Source organism: Lepidothrix coronata, unplaced genomic scaffold (assembly GCF_001604755.1).
Source record: "Lepidothrix coronata isolate B3197 unplaced genomic scaffold, Lepidothrix_coronata-1.0 Scaffold78, whole genome shotgun sequence".
Classification (NCBI taxonomy): Eukaryota; Metazoa; Chordata; class Aves; order Passeriformes; family Pipridae; genus Lepidothrix; species Lepidothrix coronata.
Genome location: NW_016690258.1, coordinates 3,318,738 through 3,334,627, shown reverse-complemented (window position 1 = coordinate 3,334,627; position 15,890 = coordinate 3,318,738). Strand labels below are relative to the sequence as shown.

Here is a 15,890-nt window from a genome sequence, read left to right as displayed (position 1 = left end):
AGGAGGAAGGGATGCCTCTACTTTTTTTGCTTTCATCATCTCAAATGTGGGACCGAAGCGGTGTTTAGCCTCAAGCTGCTGTCTGGGCAAGGAGAAATGGAAACAGGGACATCCCTGGTCTGTGTACAGGACAGAGGGATGGCCCAGCAAGGAGTCTGTCCCCTGGCTGAAGTGGGAGAGTGCTGAAGGGCGCTGGGTGCTGTGCAAAATGAATTGCAAAGCCTCCCTGGACTACCTAGCGCCCGTGTTCTAAGATAAGCAGGGATGACACACCGAACACGGAGCTTGTGAGGAAGCGAGGAGGATGTGGCACACAGCGCGCTCCCTCCAGTCCTTGCTGGTGGCTCAGTTTCAGCTTTTAATTTTAGCAACTGATTTGGGGCCGTTCAGCTCCAAGCGGTTTTGTTGTTTCTTTAAAATCCCCGGGACTGAACCATCCGACCCCATCACTGAGAGGATGGATGCCTCCAGCTGGAAGGAAGATGTGGGGGAGTTATGTTGTCTGAGCAGGCAGGAGCTGCTGGCGTGTGAGGACAGAGCTGGTGGGTCCCCTGGGGGTCTCCCCACGCTCTGCCAGGTGCCAGCTGACTTGCCAGCACTAACCAGAGCAGCCCAAGAGCCAGAAGCACAGGTGAAGGGAGGCTTGTGACAATGAGGGTGTGATGATGCTCCAACTGGTTGGGGGGATGCTGGTGAGACTCCCCAGCTTAACCATCACCCTGTGAGCTGTGCCAGGAGGTCACGATGAGGACTCAAAGGGAACTGTGGGGACAGAGGGCTTGTAGCCAGAAGCAAGGTGAGGACAGTAGCTGCCTCTGCACCGCCATCCCTGCAACCCTGGAAGCACTCTGGGATCAGCTGGAGCCTGATTGCCAGCGTGCCCGGGCATGGCGAGGATCCAGAGAGCATCCGCAAGGCTCCTTTGTGGTCTCCTAACAAGACGAATTCTTCCAGCAGTGGGAGATGAAGCAGATTCAGTTGGTGACATTTGAATTCCTGAGCAGATGAGCTTCACAGAGTGACAAAGCCGGTCCCCGCAGTGCCCCAGCTCACCTTCTGCTTCCCAGCAGGTGCTGAGGGGCACAGTATGATGCCAGCACCCTGCCGCCTCCTTCCTCCTGTGCACAGTTCTGCTGGGATTGTGACGACTGTGGGTCATGTCTCAGCCCCCTGGTCATGTGTCCCATAGCCCTAGGGCTGCTCTCCTGCCCACCTGGGAAAGTAGGGGCATTTTCAGTCTGGGAGGCTGTGTCCAAAGCCATTCCATGGGCAGATGATGGAGTCTGTTCCCTATGGACAAGTAGTAGAAGGAAAATTTGTGCTGCCAAAGAGGTGCCACCTCCTGCTGCTTGGGAAGCTCTCCCAAAATTGTGATTTGGTGCATAATCCTCTTGTCCTTTCTGATGCATGAGGCCAGGGGATTCTCCATTCCTAGAGGGATGAGAGCAACCTGGAGGAAGGAGAGTCAGGGAGTCAGTGGTGGTTGGTGATTTGGAAACAACCTGGGGTAAAGAATGGGTAAGGTGCTGTTTCACTTGGGAAACAGGATGCAAGAGTCTTCCCTTAAAAAACCCTTGTTCCCAAGAAGGTGGTGAGCAGCGCCCCGCCATGTTCCTCAGACGGGCCGAGAAGAAGTTGGCTTTGTGGGAAGCAGTGGGTCTGACATAGCAGGAGTATTCTGGAGCTGCTGTGCCTGTTGGGATTGAACATGTGGACTCTGGATGCATTTGCCTTTGCTGGGTGTGTGTAGATTGGCTGTATGGATTATGTGCAATGACTCCCGTGCTTCGGGTGCCTGGTGGAGGGTCCCGCAGAGAAATATCTTTGTGTGCGGCACTGCCGCCTCCGTCTTTGCTGTAGGAAGGGAAAGTTCCCAGCACAGGCTGAGGAGGGAGGTGTCACCGCACGACCTTGTGAAGGGATGAATCCCCTTCTCTGCCCTACTTACTGGTCCTGCTGTCCTAGCCAGCAGCCTGGCCTGACGCCGTTGTCGGTGTCCCACTGTTCACCTCTCGCTGAGCTCCTCCGCCCGTGTGAGACAGCATTGGATTTGACTCCAGGGCTCTGCCTTGCAAACTCCGTGTCCCCCGTGCTGCTCCATCTGTTGGTTTAGCAGCACAGCTAGCGAGGGGCTCCCTCCTCAGCAGCAGTGCAGCATTGCCTGTTGAGCCTCTCTGTTGTTTTGCCATGTTGTTGAGCCTTTGCTAATTCGCTCTCTGCTTACGCCTTCGCCTTTGGACTCTGCTCTCCAGTCTCTCTGAGTTGTTTCTTTGCCTTGCAGCAGCCTTTCAGCCTTTCTCTCCACTGGGATAATCCCAAACCCGTTCTGTCCCGTGCTGGCACCAGCCTCCTGATTGCATTTTGCTGCACTGTGCTTGCCTGGCCTCTGCCTGCTTCCTAATCTCCTTTGGTATGATCACAAGGCTGATCTCCCTGATCCCCTTTGGATGATCCCCTTGTCCATTTTTTTTGATGATCCCCTCGTCCGTTTTTTGGATGATCCCCTTATCCATTTCCATTGTCATGGCTCCCCATTTCATTGCCTCTGCCCTTTCCTCAAGTCTTTAGGTAGCCTCATCCTTTTGTCATAGGCTGGATGGGACAGCATTCCCAGCTGCCACCTCTCTGCTCCTTCTTGGGGATGTTGTCCTCTCCTGAGCCCACCTGTCAGTGCTGAGCTCTGTAGCAGCCCTGCCAGGAGCTAGGGCCAGCAAACTTGCCTGGCTCCCAATTTGGTTTGTATAGGCATAAATTAGCATTGCCAGATCTGGTTTCTCTCCATTTCCTTTTGGGCAAAACCCTGGATGAAATGGGAAGAAGTCAAGTGTTGTAGCTGTCCATAATAAGGCAGGTGTGGGTTTTACAGTGAGTGTTTGGCCACTTCAGTGTCATCCCACCGACCTGGTCCCTGGCCATGGGTTTTGGCTCCAGGGCACTTGTGCTCCTCTGGCTTCAGGGACACAAAGCTACTTCCCACTCTGGCAGGGTGGAGCATCCTTATATCTCTTATGGGATAATCTGTGAGTATGAAGCAGCATTTAGCTCAAGAGCCAGTCCAAGACTCTGCTCTTCACAGAGGTGTGCATTTTTATTCCTTAAAAAGCCAAGATTCCCGTATTTCATGTGTGTGGAGGGGGTGTTTTTTGTGCTTTGGGGGAGTCACTACTATGGCTGTGTGATTGGAAGGGCAGTTGAAGCAGCCTAAATATATTGTAGGGAGAGTTTATGTCCCAGATCTGCTCTTTTGGAGTCTCAGGATGGCCTTTGGAAAGTCATCTTGGGGTGTCTTGGAGGCCAGGGTGGAGCCCTGAGGTTTTAGACTGGTTGGAGACCTCATTTGAGTTTAGTGAATGTCTCTTTGCTCTAAGATCCTTTGAGTTGTCCCCATCTGCATTAAGTGGTGGAGGGCCAGCTGGATGCATCCAAAAAAAAACCCCTGCAAATCTTGGAGATACCCGTCTCTGGTGTGTGTTGCAGTAACCTAAAATAACGAGCTGAGCTGAAGATTGGCGGATGGGCTTGTGGTTGGTAGAGCAAGGGGCAGAGCAGCGGGGAGGGTTCTTGTCTGCGCTGTTGCTGAAAAAGCAGGAGTGATATGAGCCGCCTCTGCTCTGCTGCTAAAAACAGCCCGGCTTGTTTTTATTTAATACAGTTTTGATCCACAGGCCTCAGTGTTTCACCTGCCCGCGAGTGGGAACTCCGGGCTCCAAGCTCCCTGGAAGCCCGCCCGCGTCCCTGCGCGTCCCTGCGGCACCGGGAGCGCGAATGTGGTTCCTCCTTGGCTGGAGGGGGAAATTGTGCCAAAATTCAGGCTCAGAGACATTGGGATGGGATGGGTAAAGCTTCTGCTGGAGTTGTGTTTCTGCTGCTGTGGTGCTGCTGGGTAAACTGGGGCTCTGCGTTGCCAGCTCCTGCAGGCTTTCCCAGGAGAATGGACCCGAAAACTGCTCATGTGGGATTTTCTCTTACTTGCGCAGCGTCCTGGCAGCGTGGAGGTGGCTCTTCAGGTATCCTTGCTGCCAGCACTGGGAAGAGGGTCAGTGTTGGCTTGTATTGTGAATTCTGCCTGGTGCCGGCATTTGTCTAGGAAATAAATGATTCTTAATCACATTGGTCCATCCCCAGGGGTGAAGGAGGTCAGGAATAAACAGGCTTTTGTAAGGTCATGATTGATGTGCCCATAGAGCTCATCCTTGGAGCGGGGCCAGACATGGCTAAGGAGAGTCCCAGAGGGATGGGGACCCTGCTGGAGGATGTCTGGGCAAGCCACATCAGTGGACCGTGATGGAGAAGGATAGCTGAGGCGGGGAGGAAGAGGAAAATTGTTGGGTCAGGGAAAAAGAAGAGAATAGTCAGGGCAAGAGGGAGGAAGAGAATAGGGAGCAGGAGGAGGAGGATAATCGGGGTGGTTGCAGGGTTAAATAAAAGCTGTCAGTGATTTGAAAAGGGGAAAGAAAGAAAGAAAAAGAAAATCCGCTGAAGAGACACTCTCCTTTCTCACCCGGCTTGTAATCAGCCGCCCCCTCTACCAGCGAGCAGCTGGCGGGCAGGCGGGTGAGGAGGGGGTGGCAAGAGGGGTCCAGCTGCTCCTCAGCCCTGCCCCGGCACCCTGAGAGTCCCCACAGCCCTGGCTTGGTGTGGGCTGCACAGCCCAGGGGGACGTGCCCCTGTCATGGGTCCCTGGCAGGCTGGGGAGTCTGAGGTCCTGAGGAGTGCTGCCGGGGGAGGTGGGGCGAGGAAGAGGAGGAGAGGGACTTGTCTGAAATGCCAGGGATTCATCTCCCACTCCCCCTGCCCTCGCCATTCTGAAAGGAGCTGCTTGAGCTGTCGGCTCTGGATTATATTAATTAGTGGAGAAGTGCTACGCCTGCTCGTGGGGCCGGGCTGCCGGGGGGAACCAGAGATTTGGCAGGTCTGTGCAAAGCAGCTGCCCGGCTCCCCAAAACCCCTCACTCCAGCCCAAAATGAGTACACCAAAGCCAAGGCTGAGCTGGGGGAAATGAATCTCTCATGGTCTTCTGCATCTCCTCCTGGAGCCTGACTGGCTGCTTACCCCCAGGGCCAAACCTGCCTGCCCTGGTATGTCCAGGCTGTTGTGACAGGGAAGGCACCACTGTGGTTTTGGGATGAGACCCACCGCTCCTCAGTGGGTCTCCATGTCTGTAGGCAGAGTGGGTCAGTCTATGACACAGCCAGGCCGGCAGGTCCATGTGGTGGGGGGCTACTGGGGTGGGGGGCAAAGGCACACCCCTGACTTGTGGCTGCCTGCTGTCTTTCAGGAGAGGAAGCTGTGTGCCCACCCCCGGATCGAGATCTACAAGCAGGACCGCATCTACTTTGTGTGTCCCCTGGCCCGCCAAGGGGACTTCTATGTGCCTGAAATGAAAGAACTGGAGAGGAAGAGCAGGGCTGCTGCAGTTGAGGCTGAGGACGCCCAGACAGACATCACAGGTATCCGTGGTTTGCACATGGGCTCCATCTTCAATGAGCATTAGCACTCACAAAGGTGGGGGTCCTGGTGTCCTCTGCCTGAGCAGACAGAGAGGGACTGACCTGTGCCTGCCTGGTGCCCAACCACTGAGTCTCAGCACACATCTTTCCCTCAGCCTGGGCTGATCCCCAAGGATCTTGTCTTCAGGGTGTCATGCTGTGCCTCAGGGAGCACCCAGGAACCCCTGCAGTGTCTGGGCGAGGACCAAGCTGCCACTTGAGCCACTGTCCCACTGTTGTTAGTGCAGAGCTGAATCTCACAGCTTTTGGTTGCAGCTGGGCTTGTTTTTCTCTTTGTCATATACATCTTCCTTGATCTCATCTTCATCTGTTACATATTGGGACTGCAAAGAGCTTAAATACCAGGTTGCTGTAGCTGGTGGTGGAGTTGCCTGAGAGCATCTGCTCAGCAAGATCTGTTGGAGCCTGGATGTATTCATACAGGAAGGGACCACAATGGCTGTAGGCGCAGAACAGGAGTGCTATAGTAACCTAAAATGCTGGTTGCTGTCGCCAGCCCACGTGCTCCCGTGCCTGTGAGATGTGGGAGCCGACTATCCAAGCATTCCCAGGCACTGGACAGCGCACCCGAGCTGGCTGCTGGCAGGGGCAGCCGCCTCCTCGAGCCCCACATGCTTGTGTAATGGGCATGAAAAAGCCATGATGGCTCTGCTCGCCTGCTGGGCAGTTGGGTCATTTATTTTAACACATCTTCAGGTTTGGGTTGCTTTAATTCTTAATCGCGTGCGGCGTAAAAGCAACCCAGGGAATTGCTTTCTGGGAGCTCTGTCCTTTTAGCGCCGCAGTACGGAGTCTAATTGGAGCTGTTTCCCAGCGCTTTGAGGTCCTGTGTTTTCACGGTGCTCACTCAGCTCTTCTCCTCTTTTCCTTGTGTCAGGGTGGCTGCTGTGGGCACCAGCCTGGCTTGGCTAAAGGGGCCCCAAAGCCCACTTGCTCTGACTTCTTCCCGTGGTTGTTCCTTGTTTTCAGAGATGGATGGCAGGATCCATGGGAGCAAAAGCAGCTTTAGGGTGGTGCCATCCGTAGCTGGGCGTGCTCCTTTCTGCCCCACTCAGGCAGTGCATGATCCTGCAGAACATATAGGGATGCTGGGAGCAGCCACTGCCCTGCACCGTGGCTGTCTCAGTGCTTTCCCTGGGATGCCACTGCCAGCGTCCCTGTGCTGTGGGAGTCCCTTGCCTTGCAGGAAGTAGTGCTAGGAAGGTCTTCCCAGTTTTAGACAACAAATGATGTTGGACTTTTGATGTTGGACTTTCTCATGTGGGAGACCCCATGCTGGGCTCCCTGGCAGCAGCTGTGGACCAGCTTCTCCAACCCCCCTCCCCTTCCAACCACACAGATGAGCTTTTGTTGGTGCAATGTGATGCAGTGTCATCTGCTGAGTCTGCACAAAACCAGCTTAAAATAATAATAATAACTGTGAGGTTGGCCCTGCCTCTAAGGCTAAAGAGCTGGGCTTGGATGTTGCACTGTGATTGTCACTGCTGGGCACAGTGGCAGTGACCCCCCAGGTCTGGCAGGGGGTCACATCCTTGCTCTGGCCATTGGAGAGGGTCAAGGATGTGGCAAGCCTCCGGGTTGCTTGTGCAGCTCCTACCTGAGGATCTTGGTGGTCCCTGTGATCTCCTGCATCCCTGTAATGTCACAGTGCCCCAGACTGGCACAGCTGCTGACAGCTGGGGAGGATGGCGCTGCGTGGGGAGGTCCTGGGCTTGTGCAAAGGGAAATGGTGCCCAGTGAACATCCTTGTCCCACTGCCTCTGGCCTGCTGACACCAGGAACTTGGTTTGTAGCTGTCAGGCTGCCCCTGGTTCAAAAGCAGGGTCAAAGTCAGGAGGTGAGATGGGAGTGGGCAGCTGGTCTTGTCAGGCTTCAGATTTCCCATCTGCCCAGCTGCTCCCTGGAGATGCCTTGAAGGAGATGCCTTGAAGATGACACCTTGTGGATTGAGACTCATCCTCCCTTCCCAAGGATTTTCTGTGTTGGGATCTGTGCAACCACCTCTGAGTTGAAGAAAGAGAAAGCTCCAGTCTCTTTTCACATCATTTTTACTCCTCCTTCCCTGGGCAGCTGCTCAAGGAGAAAGGTCCACTAAGCCACAGCCCCTTCAACAGGCATGACAGCCATGAGATCTTCATGACCCAGCAGATCCCAGGGTGCCTGTGACAGCTTTTGAGCTTTCCTCTGCCAGATGGAGGATGGGCACAGCAATGTCCCCATCTACCTGTCAGTATGATTCCCCCTCAACCCCAATTGCACGGATTTGGATGATTTCTTGATCCACTTCAGCTCTGCCAGTGTTTCAAGTGGTCCTGCCCTGATGGAGGCTCAGGCAGTGCTGGGATGCTCCTGGGAGAGTGGGAGAGAGTGGTAGTCCCTGATGGTGGCAGTCAGCTTCTCTGGCTGTGCAAATCCAGGTGTAGGGCTTTGACACCTTGCTGCCTCGTAGAGTGAGTGGAGACTGGGAAGGTGCTGAGCCCCATTTTCTCTCCCAAAGGCAGCTGAGGATGCTGTATGTACAGCAGCCTTGGGCTCTCACTCCTGATGTGACAGCAGATGAAGCCTGCTCTTCCCCCCTCCAAAAATACTGTAATAACAGCATTAAGCCTGTGATTTCAGAGTGAGCATCATGTTTAGGAATGCTCTGTGTGGACACAGCACCTGTTGGTCATAGCTCATGAAACTCCCTGCCAGCGGCTGGATTATGCTTTCCTCGCATTAAAGGCTTGAGATGTTCCAAGTGGAAGGTGTTGCCATTTCTCCTCACCTGTTGTTGTGGCTGGTGCCAGACAGTACCAAGTGACTTGGATGTGTAAGAAAAGCCTGGATTTGTTTTCTTGATCCTCCTGACCTTGGAGCACATCTCTCCATTCAGGTTGTCATCTGCTGTCTTTGTTCCTGAGCTCACCCTGCAAGGTGCTGGGTGCCTGCGGCTCTGAGCGAAGCCAGTGACCACAAAGGCTGTGGTACATGGTCCAAGGTCTCTGCTTTCTGCTGCTGCTCTGCACAGAGCAGGGTGCTGGCAGCTCCGCTGAGGACGGGCACACTCAATATGCAAGGAAGGGGCCAGGGGCTGTGGCTGTCTCTGCAATAATTCCGTCCCTTCTTCGGGAACGTCAGGGTCATCAGAAAGACAGGAAGCATTTTTTGAAGGCGGCTGATGGGTCTCCAGGGGGCCAGTGTCAATCACGATTAGTTGTTTTGTACTTAATTATTTTCTGGGGCTTTGGCATCAGCACGGTGCTCAGCGGGCCCTCGCTCCCGGCTCCCTCTCGGCAGCGCTGACCCCGCTGCGGCGCATGGAAGGTGAAAGCAAACGAAAGCAACCTCTTGACACAGGCTTGCTGGCATGAGCACAGATGGTTCCTGAGCACGTGGCTCTGCCCAGAGTCTCAGGTGATCATTTTGCTCGAGCTGAGTCTATCCAGCAGCGTTCAGGTACAACCGATGGATGGCATCACCCACTGAGCCCCAGTGCCATGGGGGGGCACCTTCCCTGATGCGTTCTGCCTCATCCCCACTTCTGTCCTCCGAAGAGCTCTGCCTGTTCCTGCCTGCCCCTACATCCCAAGAAGGGGCTCAGCACACAGCTCCTGCCAAGCCTTCCTGCTGGTCTGCCTGCCCCAGCCCCTCTCCTGGTGGCTTATGTCCGAGCTTCGGCAAGCATGGAGGAGCTGTGCCCCCAGCAGCACACTGATCTAGTGTTCAGGGACAATGAATATTTGGTCAAACAGGGGAAAAGAGAGGGCCTGGGAGCACCAAGAGGAGAGTGGTGCTCAGGCAGCAGTGTCACACTGGGGCAATGCAGAAGGGGAGGCAGACCTCATTCTGGATCTGGAAATGCCACCACCTGGGATGACACAGGGCTGAACTCCCTTAATGAGTGGTTCCTGTTGCACCCATCCCTGGCTGGTCTCTTGGAGCTGGCAGCTTGACTTCCCTTCTTCCTAGGTGGCCCTGTCCTTTTTGGGGCTCCTCAGCACCCTGGCGTGGCTTCACCCCAGGCTGCACCTCTGTTGCCCAGATGAAAGCTTCCTGGGTACCATGTTCCTACTGAGTTAAGGTGCAGTGGGATGGCTACACCATCCTTGGAAGAGCAGAGCGGAGGAGGGGTTTCCACAGGGTGGCTGGTGCCTTGCTGTGTGCCAGAGGGAAAAGCCACACTTGGTTGGAGTGCTGGTCTGGCTCTTGGTGCAGGAACTGGCCTTGAGAAGGTGGATGCAGGGAATGGGCAGTGGCTCATAGGGAAACCAAGCAAGGTGTGTGGAGAAGGATGGACAAATGGGTGTGATAGCTACTGGAAGCCTCTCCCTGTAAGATAAGAGCTGAACCCCTGCTCACCCTTCCAATGAGGGTTTGGTTGCTTTCTTGGAGCCCCCTGCACTGCCTGCCTGGCCTCCCTGGGCTGTGCTGGGACAGCTGGGTGTTCCTGCCACATCCTCTGCCCGAGCTGAGCCCTCACGGTCCCCAGCTCCGTCTGTCACCCTGCCCACCCCAGACATCCATCCCGGCCAGGCGGAGTGGCCGCGCCAGAGCTGGCCTTGTCCTGTGTGGAGGAGAGCGAGGCTGCTGAAACGGGCAAATTTGCCAGCTGATGCTGCTCAAACATGATCAGAAGTGACAGAGCAGTGACAAAGTGCTTGGCTGAAAGGAAACAGGACTCGATTTATTGTCACCCTTTGAGCGAGGGAGAGGGAGGCGGCTACGAGGGTGAGGACATCGGTGCTTTCCCACGGTGGTGGCTTGGAGCAGTGTGTAGGTCAGCTTCATCCGTATCTTCCCCTTCCTGAGCTGCTGCTCCTCTCCTCAGGACCTTCTTTGCTGTGTGGCATGGGGTTATGTGACAGCTTCTGACCCAAAATGGCCCTGGAGGTGCCAGGGGAAGAGTGCTGTGCAGGCAGGGCACAGCTTGGGGGGTCAGTGTCACTCCTGTCCTGGGTTTCAGAGGGACACAAGATGACTACGAATGACGTGAACTGTCATGAAGCCGTGGTGGGAATGCGTCCATGTCACCTCGGGCCACCGCTTTGGCCAAACTGGATTATTTCTTTTCTTGATATCTTCACTAGAGATCTGGCAAACCCTTAGTTGGCTTCAAGGCTTGGGGGTCGCACACTCTCATCCATCTCCTGCAGGTCTCCGTCTTCCCAGAGGCTCCCTGCTGACCCACTGCCCTGCCCAGGTCCTGTCAGGTGGGACAGCACCTCCCACCTTTCTGCTGCCCACTCTGGCTGCCGTCCCCTTCAGCGAGCACCTCACCACAGCATGCAGAACATCCTTTTTAACTTAGAGCAAATGTACTTTCCGTGTCGAGGCGCTCCCTGATGCTGCAGCAGAGGCGGTGCGTGTCAGCGGGCAGCCGTTCGCTCCTTTACGTGGGGGGGTCACCAGACATCGCTTGGGGTGGCTCAGCTGGTGGCAGCTGCCAAAGGGTTTGCACACTATGGCCAAGGTGACAGGGTGGAGGCTCAGGCTCCTTTCTGAGCGGGATGAAGCCAATATGCCATCCAGGTGGGATGGAACAGTGGGTGCGCTGTGTCTGCGGATCTTTTCTGGCTACTCCTCATCCCGCTGCCACTGCTCGGTCCTCTCCGAGCAGCCGTCACTCAGCCGGCAGGACCGTGGGATGATGCTGCTCAGAAGGCAGAGGACTGCCATTTACAAGCAGTTCTGCTGGCAGCTGCCCAGGCTGGGAAGAAAAACAGCTCAAAGAGGGATTTAAGGATGTTTGGAAGGCAAGTTCCCTCCTTGGTGGGTCTCCTCCAGATCAGTGGCTGCCACACAGCTGGAGGAGAGTGAGCAGCCCAGCCCTGGGCACTGCGGAGGGAGGCTGGAAATGCCTGTGGGAACCTGGGACAACCCTGTGTCTGAAGCTGAGGATGGAGCTGCACCAGCAGGAGACAGTGTGGAGGAGAGGACTCTCCTCTCCCACCTGGTAGCCTCTCTGTGGTCATTGTCATCTTCTTCACCACTCCCCAGCTCTGTTGGTGGCAAGCTGCAGCCCTCCAGCAGTGCTGCTGCTGAGGGGGGCTCCTCCTGGTTTCCCTCCTGGTGTGGGGCATGATCCTCAGCAAGGTCATCCAACCTGGCATGGATGGAGGTGCCAGGAAGCAACTGGCACACACTTCCCATCAGTGTTAGGCAAGGGGGGAGAAGATGGAGCAGGGAGGGCCATGATGGAGGAGCCTGTCCAGTGTTTGCTGCCGTGTCGTAATTAATAACATGTATCTGTGATGTCATAATTAACCATGGGGATCTCTGATGTCATAATTAGCAATGATTAACATTTTTTAGGAGGGTTTTGTCTCCTGGCTGGTTGCTCTGGCAACAGCACCGAGCTGCTGGTCTCAATCTGACACGTTCCTCTCCTTGTCGACTCCTTAATTGTGTTGTCGATGGAGCTAATGAGACAGGGATCCGGGGAGGGGGCAGAGAGCCCAGGGGTCTGCCCCGGCAGGCAGGGGCAGCCCCCGGGGGGGCTGGGTCATGAGAGGAGGTGTGGGCTGGCAGTCAGGTGATGTGGAGAATCACCGAGTAAGGTGGGAAGGCTCCCCCCATCCTCTGGCACCCTGAGTCCTGTCTGCTGCTACCCTGCCTCCCTTCACACTGCTGCCAGAGCTGCGGGGAGCCACGGAGGGAGTGGGAGCAGGTTGTTGGGTGCTGAAGGCACCAGGATGTCCTGGCACGAGGCTAGACCTACACCTGCCTCTGACATCGGCACATCTGAGAACCTGCCCATGTGCCACCATCCCCTCAGGCGCTCAAGCATGGTGCCCTGCCAAGGGCAAGGTTGTCCCCCAGCTCCCAGCCTATGCATTCTTCCTAAGAAAGGGCTTGCCAGGTCCTTGGCATGTGCATGGAGAGCAGCCATGGGGCCAGGAGGTCAGGGCACAGCTGGAAGCTGGGGGTTGTTTATACTGACTGACTTGGTGCCCTGATTTCAGGGAGCTGCTTGAGTCCAGCTTCTTGTCTTAGCCTGGTCACATCTCAAAGGCACAGGAGGTGACAAGACGTGGGAGCTGGTCTCTGCTGTGCCCTGACACCTCTGAGGTTTCTGGTGGCTTTGAAGGTTATGGCATCCAAACCCCATCACCTCCTTCCCGCAGCATTCACTCCCTCCCCTTCTCTTTCCATCCCAGGGGTCGACACCATGAGTGAGGCGAGCTCCATCAGCATGGAGGCTACAACTGACAGCAGAGACACCTCGGTGGCCACCTCCATCCTGCTGCCCTTCCCAGCCAGCCGTGGCCGGGAGGAGGCGGACAACCGCAGCGAGCACAGCTACAGCGAGTCAGGAGCCAGCGGCTCTTCCTTCGAGGAGCTGGACCTGGAGGTCACCGGGGACGGGGAGGGAGCCCCGGGTCTGCTACCTGATGTGGGCTACGCAGGCAACCAGGAGGTCGCAGACAAGTGGACCAAGGAGCCCATTGCTGCTGAGAGAGGAGAGGAGTGAAGCAGAGACCTGGCTGCCTCGCCTCCCGCCAGGGTCTGAGTTACTGGGAACCAGTCGCCTTTCCCACCTCCTTCCTCTCCAGCCAAGAGATTTCGGTTGCTGATTCCCCCCAGGACCTGCTCTCCCTCTTTGCAGAAAGGGTGTTTGACTGTTTTGGGGGTGCTGGGAGGTGGGGGGGTTTTCTGTGGCGCTCGGCAGTGCCGGGTGGGCGCAGGCTGGGGGAACAGCGAAATGCATTTGCCGTTTGTGTGTGTCTGGGTGCGTCGCAAACTCCTCGCAGGTGTCTCGGGGTGGTGGTGGATGGTAGAGGTGTCCCCCCTTGTCTCTGCCTCTCTCACCCACAGCTCCTCTCTGCCACACCACCACATTTTCTAGCACCAAAGAGCTGTGAGGTGGGTCGGTTGGGTTTGTTCCTCTCTTCTCTTCCCCTTGCTGAACAATGGAAACATCCCATGTAAACGTGGTCCTCCTGGCACTGCCATGGGCGCTTTGGGGTCTGTAATAAAGTGGATGCTTTTCCTCACTGGTGGCTGGTGTGTTGCTCTCTGCCTCTTGGCCAATCGTGCCATCCTGCCTTATGGTGGAGAGTGGGCTGTGGGTGGAGGCTGCTGGTGGGCTGCCCTGTGCCCCCTGACTGAACCAGGGAACTGCCCAGGGGCTCTGCATCCCTGCTGCTCACACTTGCTCCCTGCCTGGGCAACCCAGTGGGGCCAAAACACCATCCTGAGCTTCTGCAAGTGGCAGGGTGAGCAGAGAAGGGTCCCAGTCACTGTGCCAAGCTGGGCTGAGCTGGAGGGAGGTGGCATCCCTGCTTCTCATGGGAATATGCAGAGAGTAACACCAGTAAAGCCAGGTTCCTAGGCTGTTGATAGGCCTCCTCCTGTGGCAGGTAACACCACTGTGCACTGTGCCTTCCTGACATCCCATCTTCCTGGTCCTGCAGCTGTGGAGTGCAGGCAGGGAGGGCTGCCCATGCTGGTCCCAGTTCCCTGTCCCTCAGCTTGGGACAAGGGAGCAGCCTGGACATCACCGCCATAAGTGTCCCGGGGCAATCCCAGCTGCCAGAGTACTTTGCTGAGTGCCTTTGGTGCCTCCAGCAGCCCAGGGATTGTTTCCTGGTGGTTGGACACGGCAGCCCAAAATCTGGGACTTGGGGTGGGAGTGCAAGGAGCAGGGGAGGCCTGGCTGTCCCTCCACGGTGGGAATGTGTCCTCCCTGGCTTGGAAAGGTCATGATTAGTCCTCAGCCAGTGATTGACATGAGATTGTTCATAAATATTTTGTGCACTGAGTGATAAAATATTAAACTCCTCCAGCCCACATGGAAAAATATTGCTCTTCCTGGTGTTTATCTTTGTTGCTGGTTATTACAAAACTGCCAAGCCCCCTGAAATATTTATGCCTGGCTGAGGCTCTGTGGGGGGTTGGAGCCAGACAGCAGATCCCAGTGCTGCTGGTCCCCTAACCCTGCTGAAGTTGGGGGCCAAGGAGGCTTTGCTGTCATCCTCCTGACATGGGCAGCACCAAAGCAGCAGCAGCTGGGACAATGCAGCCAGTGCCAAGGTGTGTGTGAGGCTGGTGCCAGGTCCCATCTGCTGGGGGAGAGGTGGGACCATGGCAGGGCCAGCATCCCTTGGCACAGGACATCCCCAGTCCTCCCCAGCTCTCTGTCCCCCCTGCCTCGCAGTGACAAGGTCACCCAGCCCAGGCATCCTCCTGTCCCCAGTGTCCTGCTCCATCTGTGCTAACAGTCTTGAAAGGAGACAGGCTGGTGGGGTCTGGGGTCCTGCTGCCAGGGGACTCCTGGGGGGATCTTGCCATGGGAGGTCTGTGTTCTCTCCCCCAAACCAGGATTGCTGTGGGGAGGGAGTCTGGCAGAGCAGGTCTGACTCACTGAAGTGCCCTGACCCACAGCCTGCAAGTGCAGGAGCTGGCAGGGGGGCAACTTAGGCAGGAGCAGTGAGGTGGATATTTTGATGAGATGTCCCAGAAACACTCCTGTCCCCTATGTTATCCCCTGTCCTATTCTTGTCCCTAAGTCACAGAGCTCTCCAAGGCAGCTGAGCTGCCAGCATAGGGACAGGCAGGGTCCTGGGCAGCTGAATGGCTCTAGAAGGAGTTTGGGTAAGTGGTGGAGACCTGGAAAGCTAAACCTTGCCTTTGTCTTTGGATGGTCCAAATTCTTCCCCAGCTGGGTGCTTGGACTGATGGTGAGTGCTGGGGACTGTGTGGAGTGCAGAGGGGCAGGGGGGTGATGCTTGGTCCCTGGGTTCCTCCCAAGGGCTTGAGGAGCAGGGGCAGGCCAGGCAAGGGAGGAACAGCGCCTGAGGCACCAGCTTGTGGCTTTAGAGCTTGAGCTGGGGCTGGAACCCCTCCTACTGGGCTGGCAGTGAGCTGGGGGGTCTGAGGCCAGGGGAGCAGGTGCTGAGCTGTGCCCTGCCAGGTCTGCCAGGGTGCAGAGCAGGTCCTACCTGCTCTGGCCGTGTCCTGCCTCTGCCCAGCCTGGATCTGACCATCCCTTGCCTGCATCTAGCCATGCCTTGCCTGTGTCTTGCCTGGATCTGGTTGTGCCCTGTCTTCTCTGGCCATATTCTGTTTGTGTCCCACCTGTGCTCTGGCTCAGTGTGGCCATCCCTTGCCTGGATCTGGCTGTGTCTTGCCTGTGTTCTGCCTTCTCTGGCCATGTCCTGCCTGTTCCCTGCCTTCCCTGCCTTCCCTGCCCGTGACCAGCCTCTGCCCTGCTCGGACCTGACCATTTGCCCCCGGCTTTACCCCAGCCCCGACGGTGCCCTGCCTGGCCCTGCCGGTGCCGGAGCGAGCGGAGGGCAAGCGAGGCGGCCCCGGGGGTGCCGCTGCCCGCCGGGCCGGACCGGGGCCGGGCCGGGGCGGGGGCCGGGGCCGGGCCGGGCGGGGGGCGGAGCGGCTCT

At 56.6% G+C, this 15,890-nt stretch overlaps 1 protein-coding gene across 2 annotated transcripts in view; it reads left to right on the top strand.

The window, feature by feature from the left end:
• TEX264 (testis expressed 264) overlaps positions 1-13,487 on the top strand; it is a 39,139-nt gene extending 25,652 nt beyond the window's left edge. For both annotated transcript variants that reach the window (XM_017820055.1, XM_017820056.1), the window contains exons 5-6: positions 5,280-5,451; positions 12,651-13,487. In XM_017820055.1, the coding sequence (XP_017675544.1) occupies positions 5,280-5,451; positions 12,651-12,964 (486 nt within the window). In that variant the 3' untranslated portion in view covers positions 12,965-13,487. The remainder of the gene's footprint in view (positions 1-5,279; positions 5,452-12,650) is intronic.
• The last annotated feature ends 2,403 nt before the right edge of the window (positions 13,488-15,890 follow it).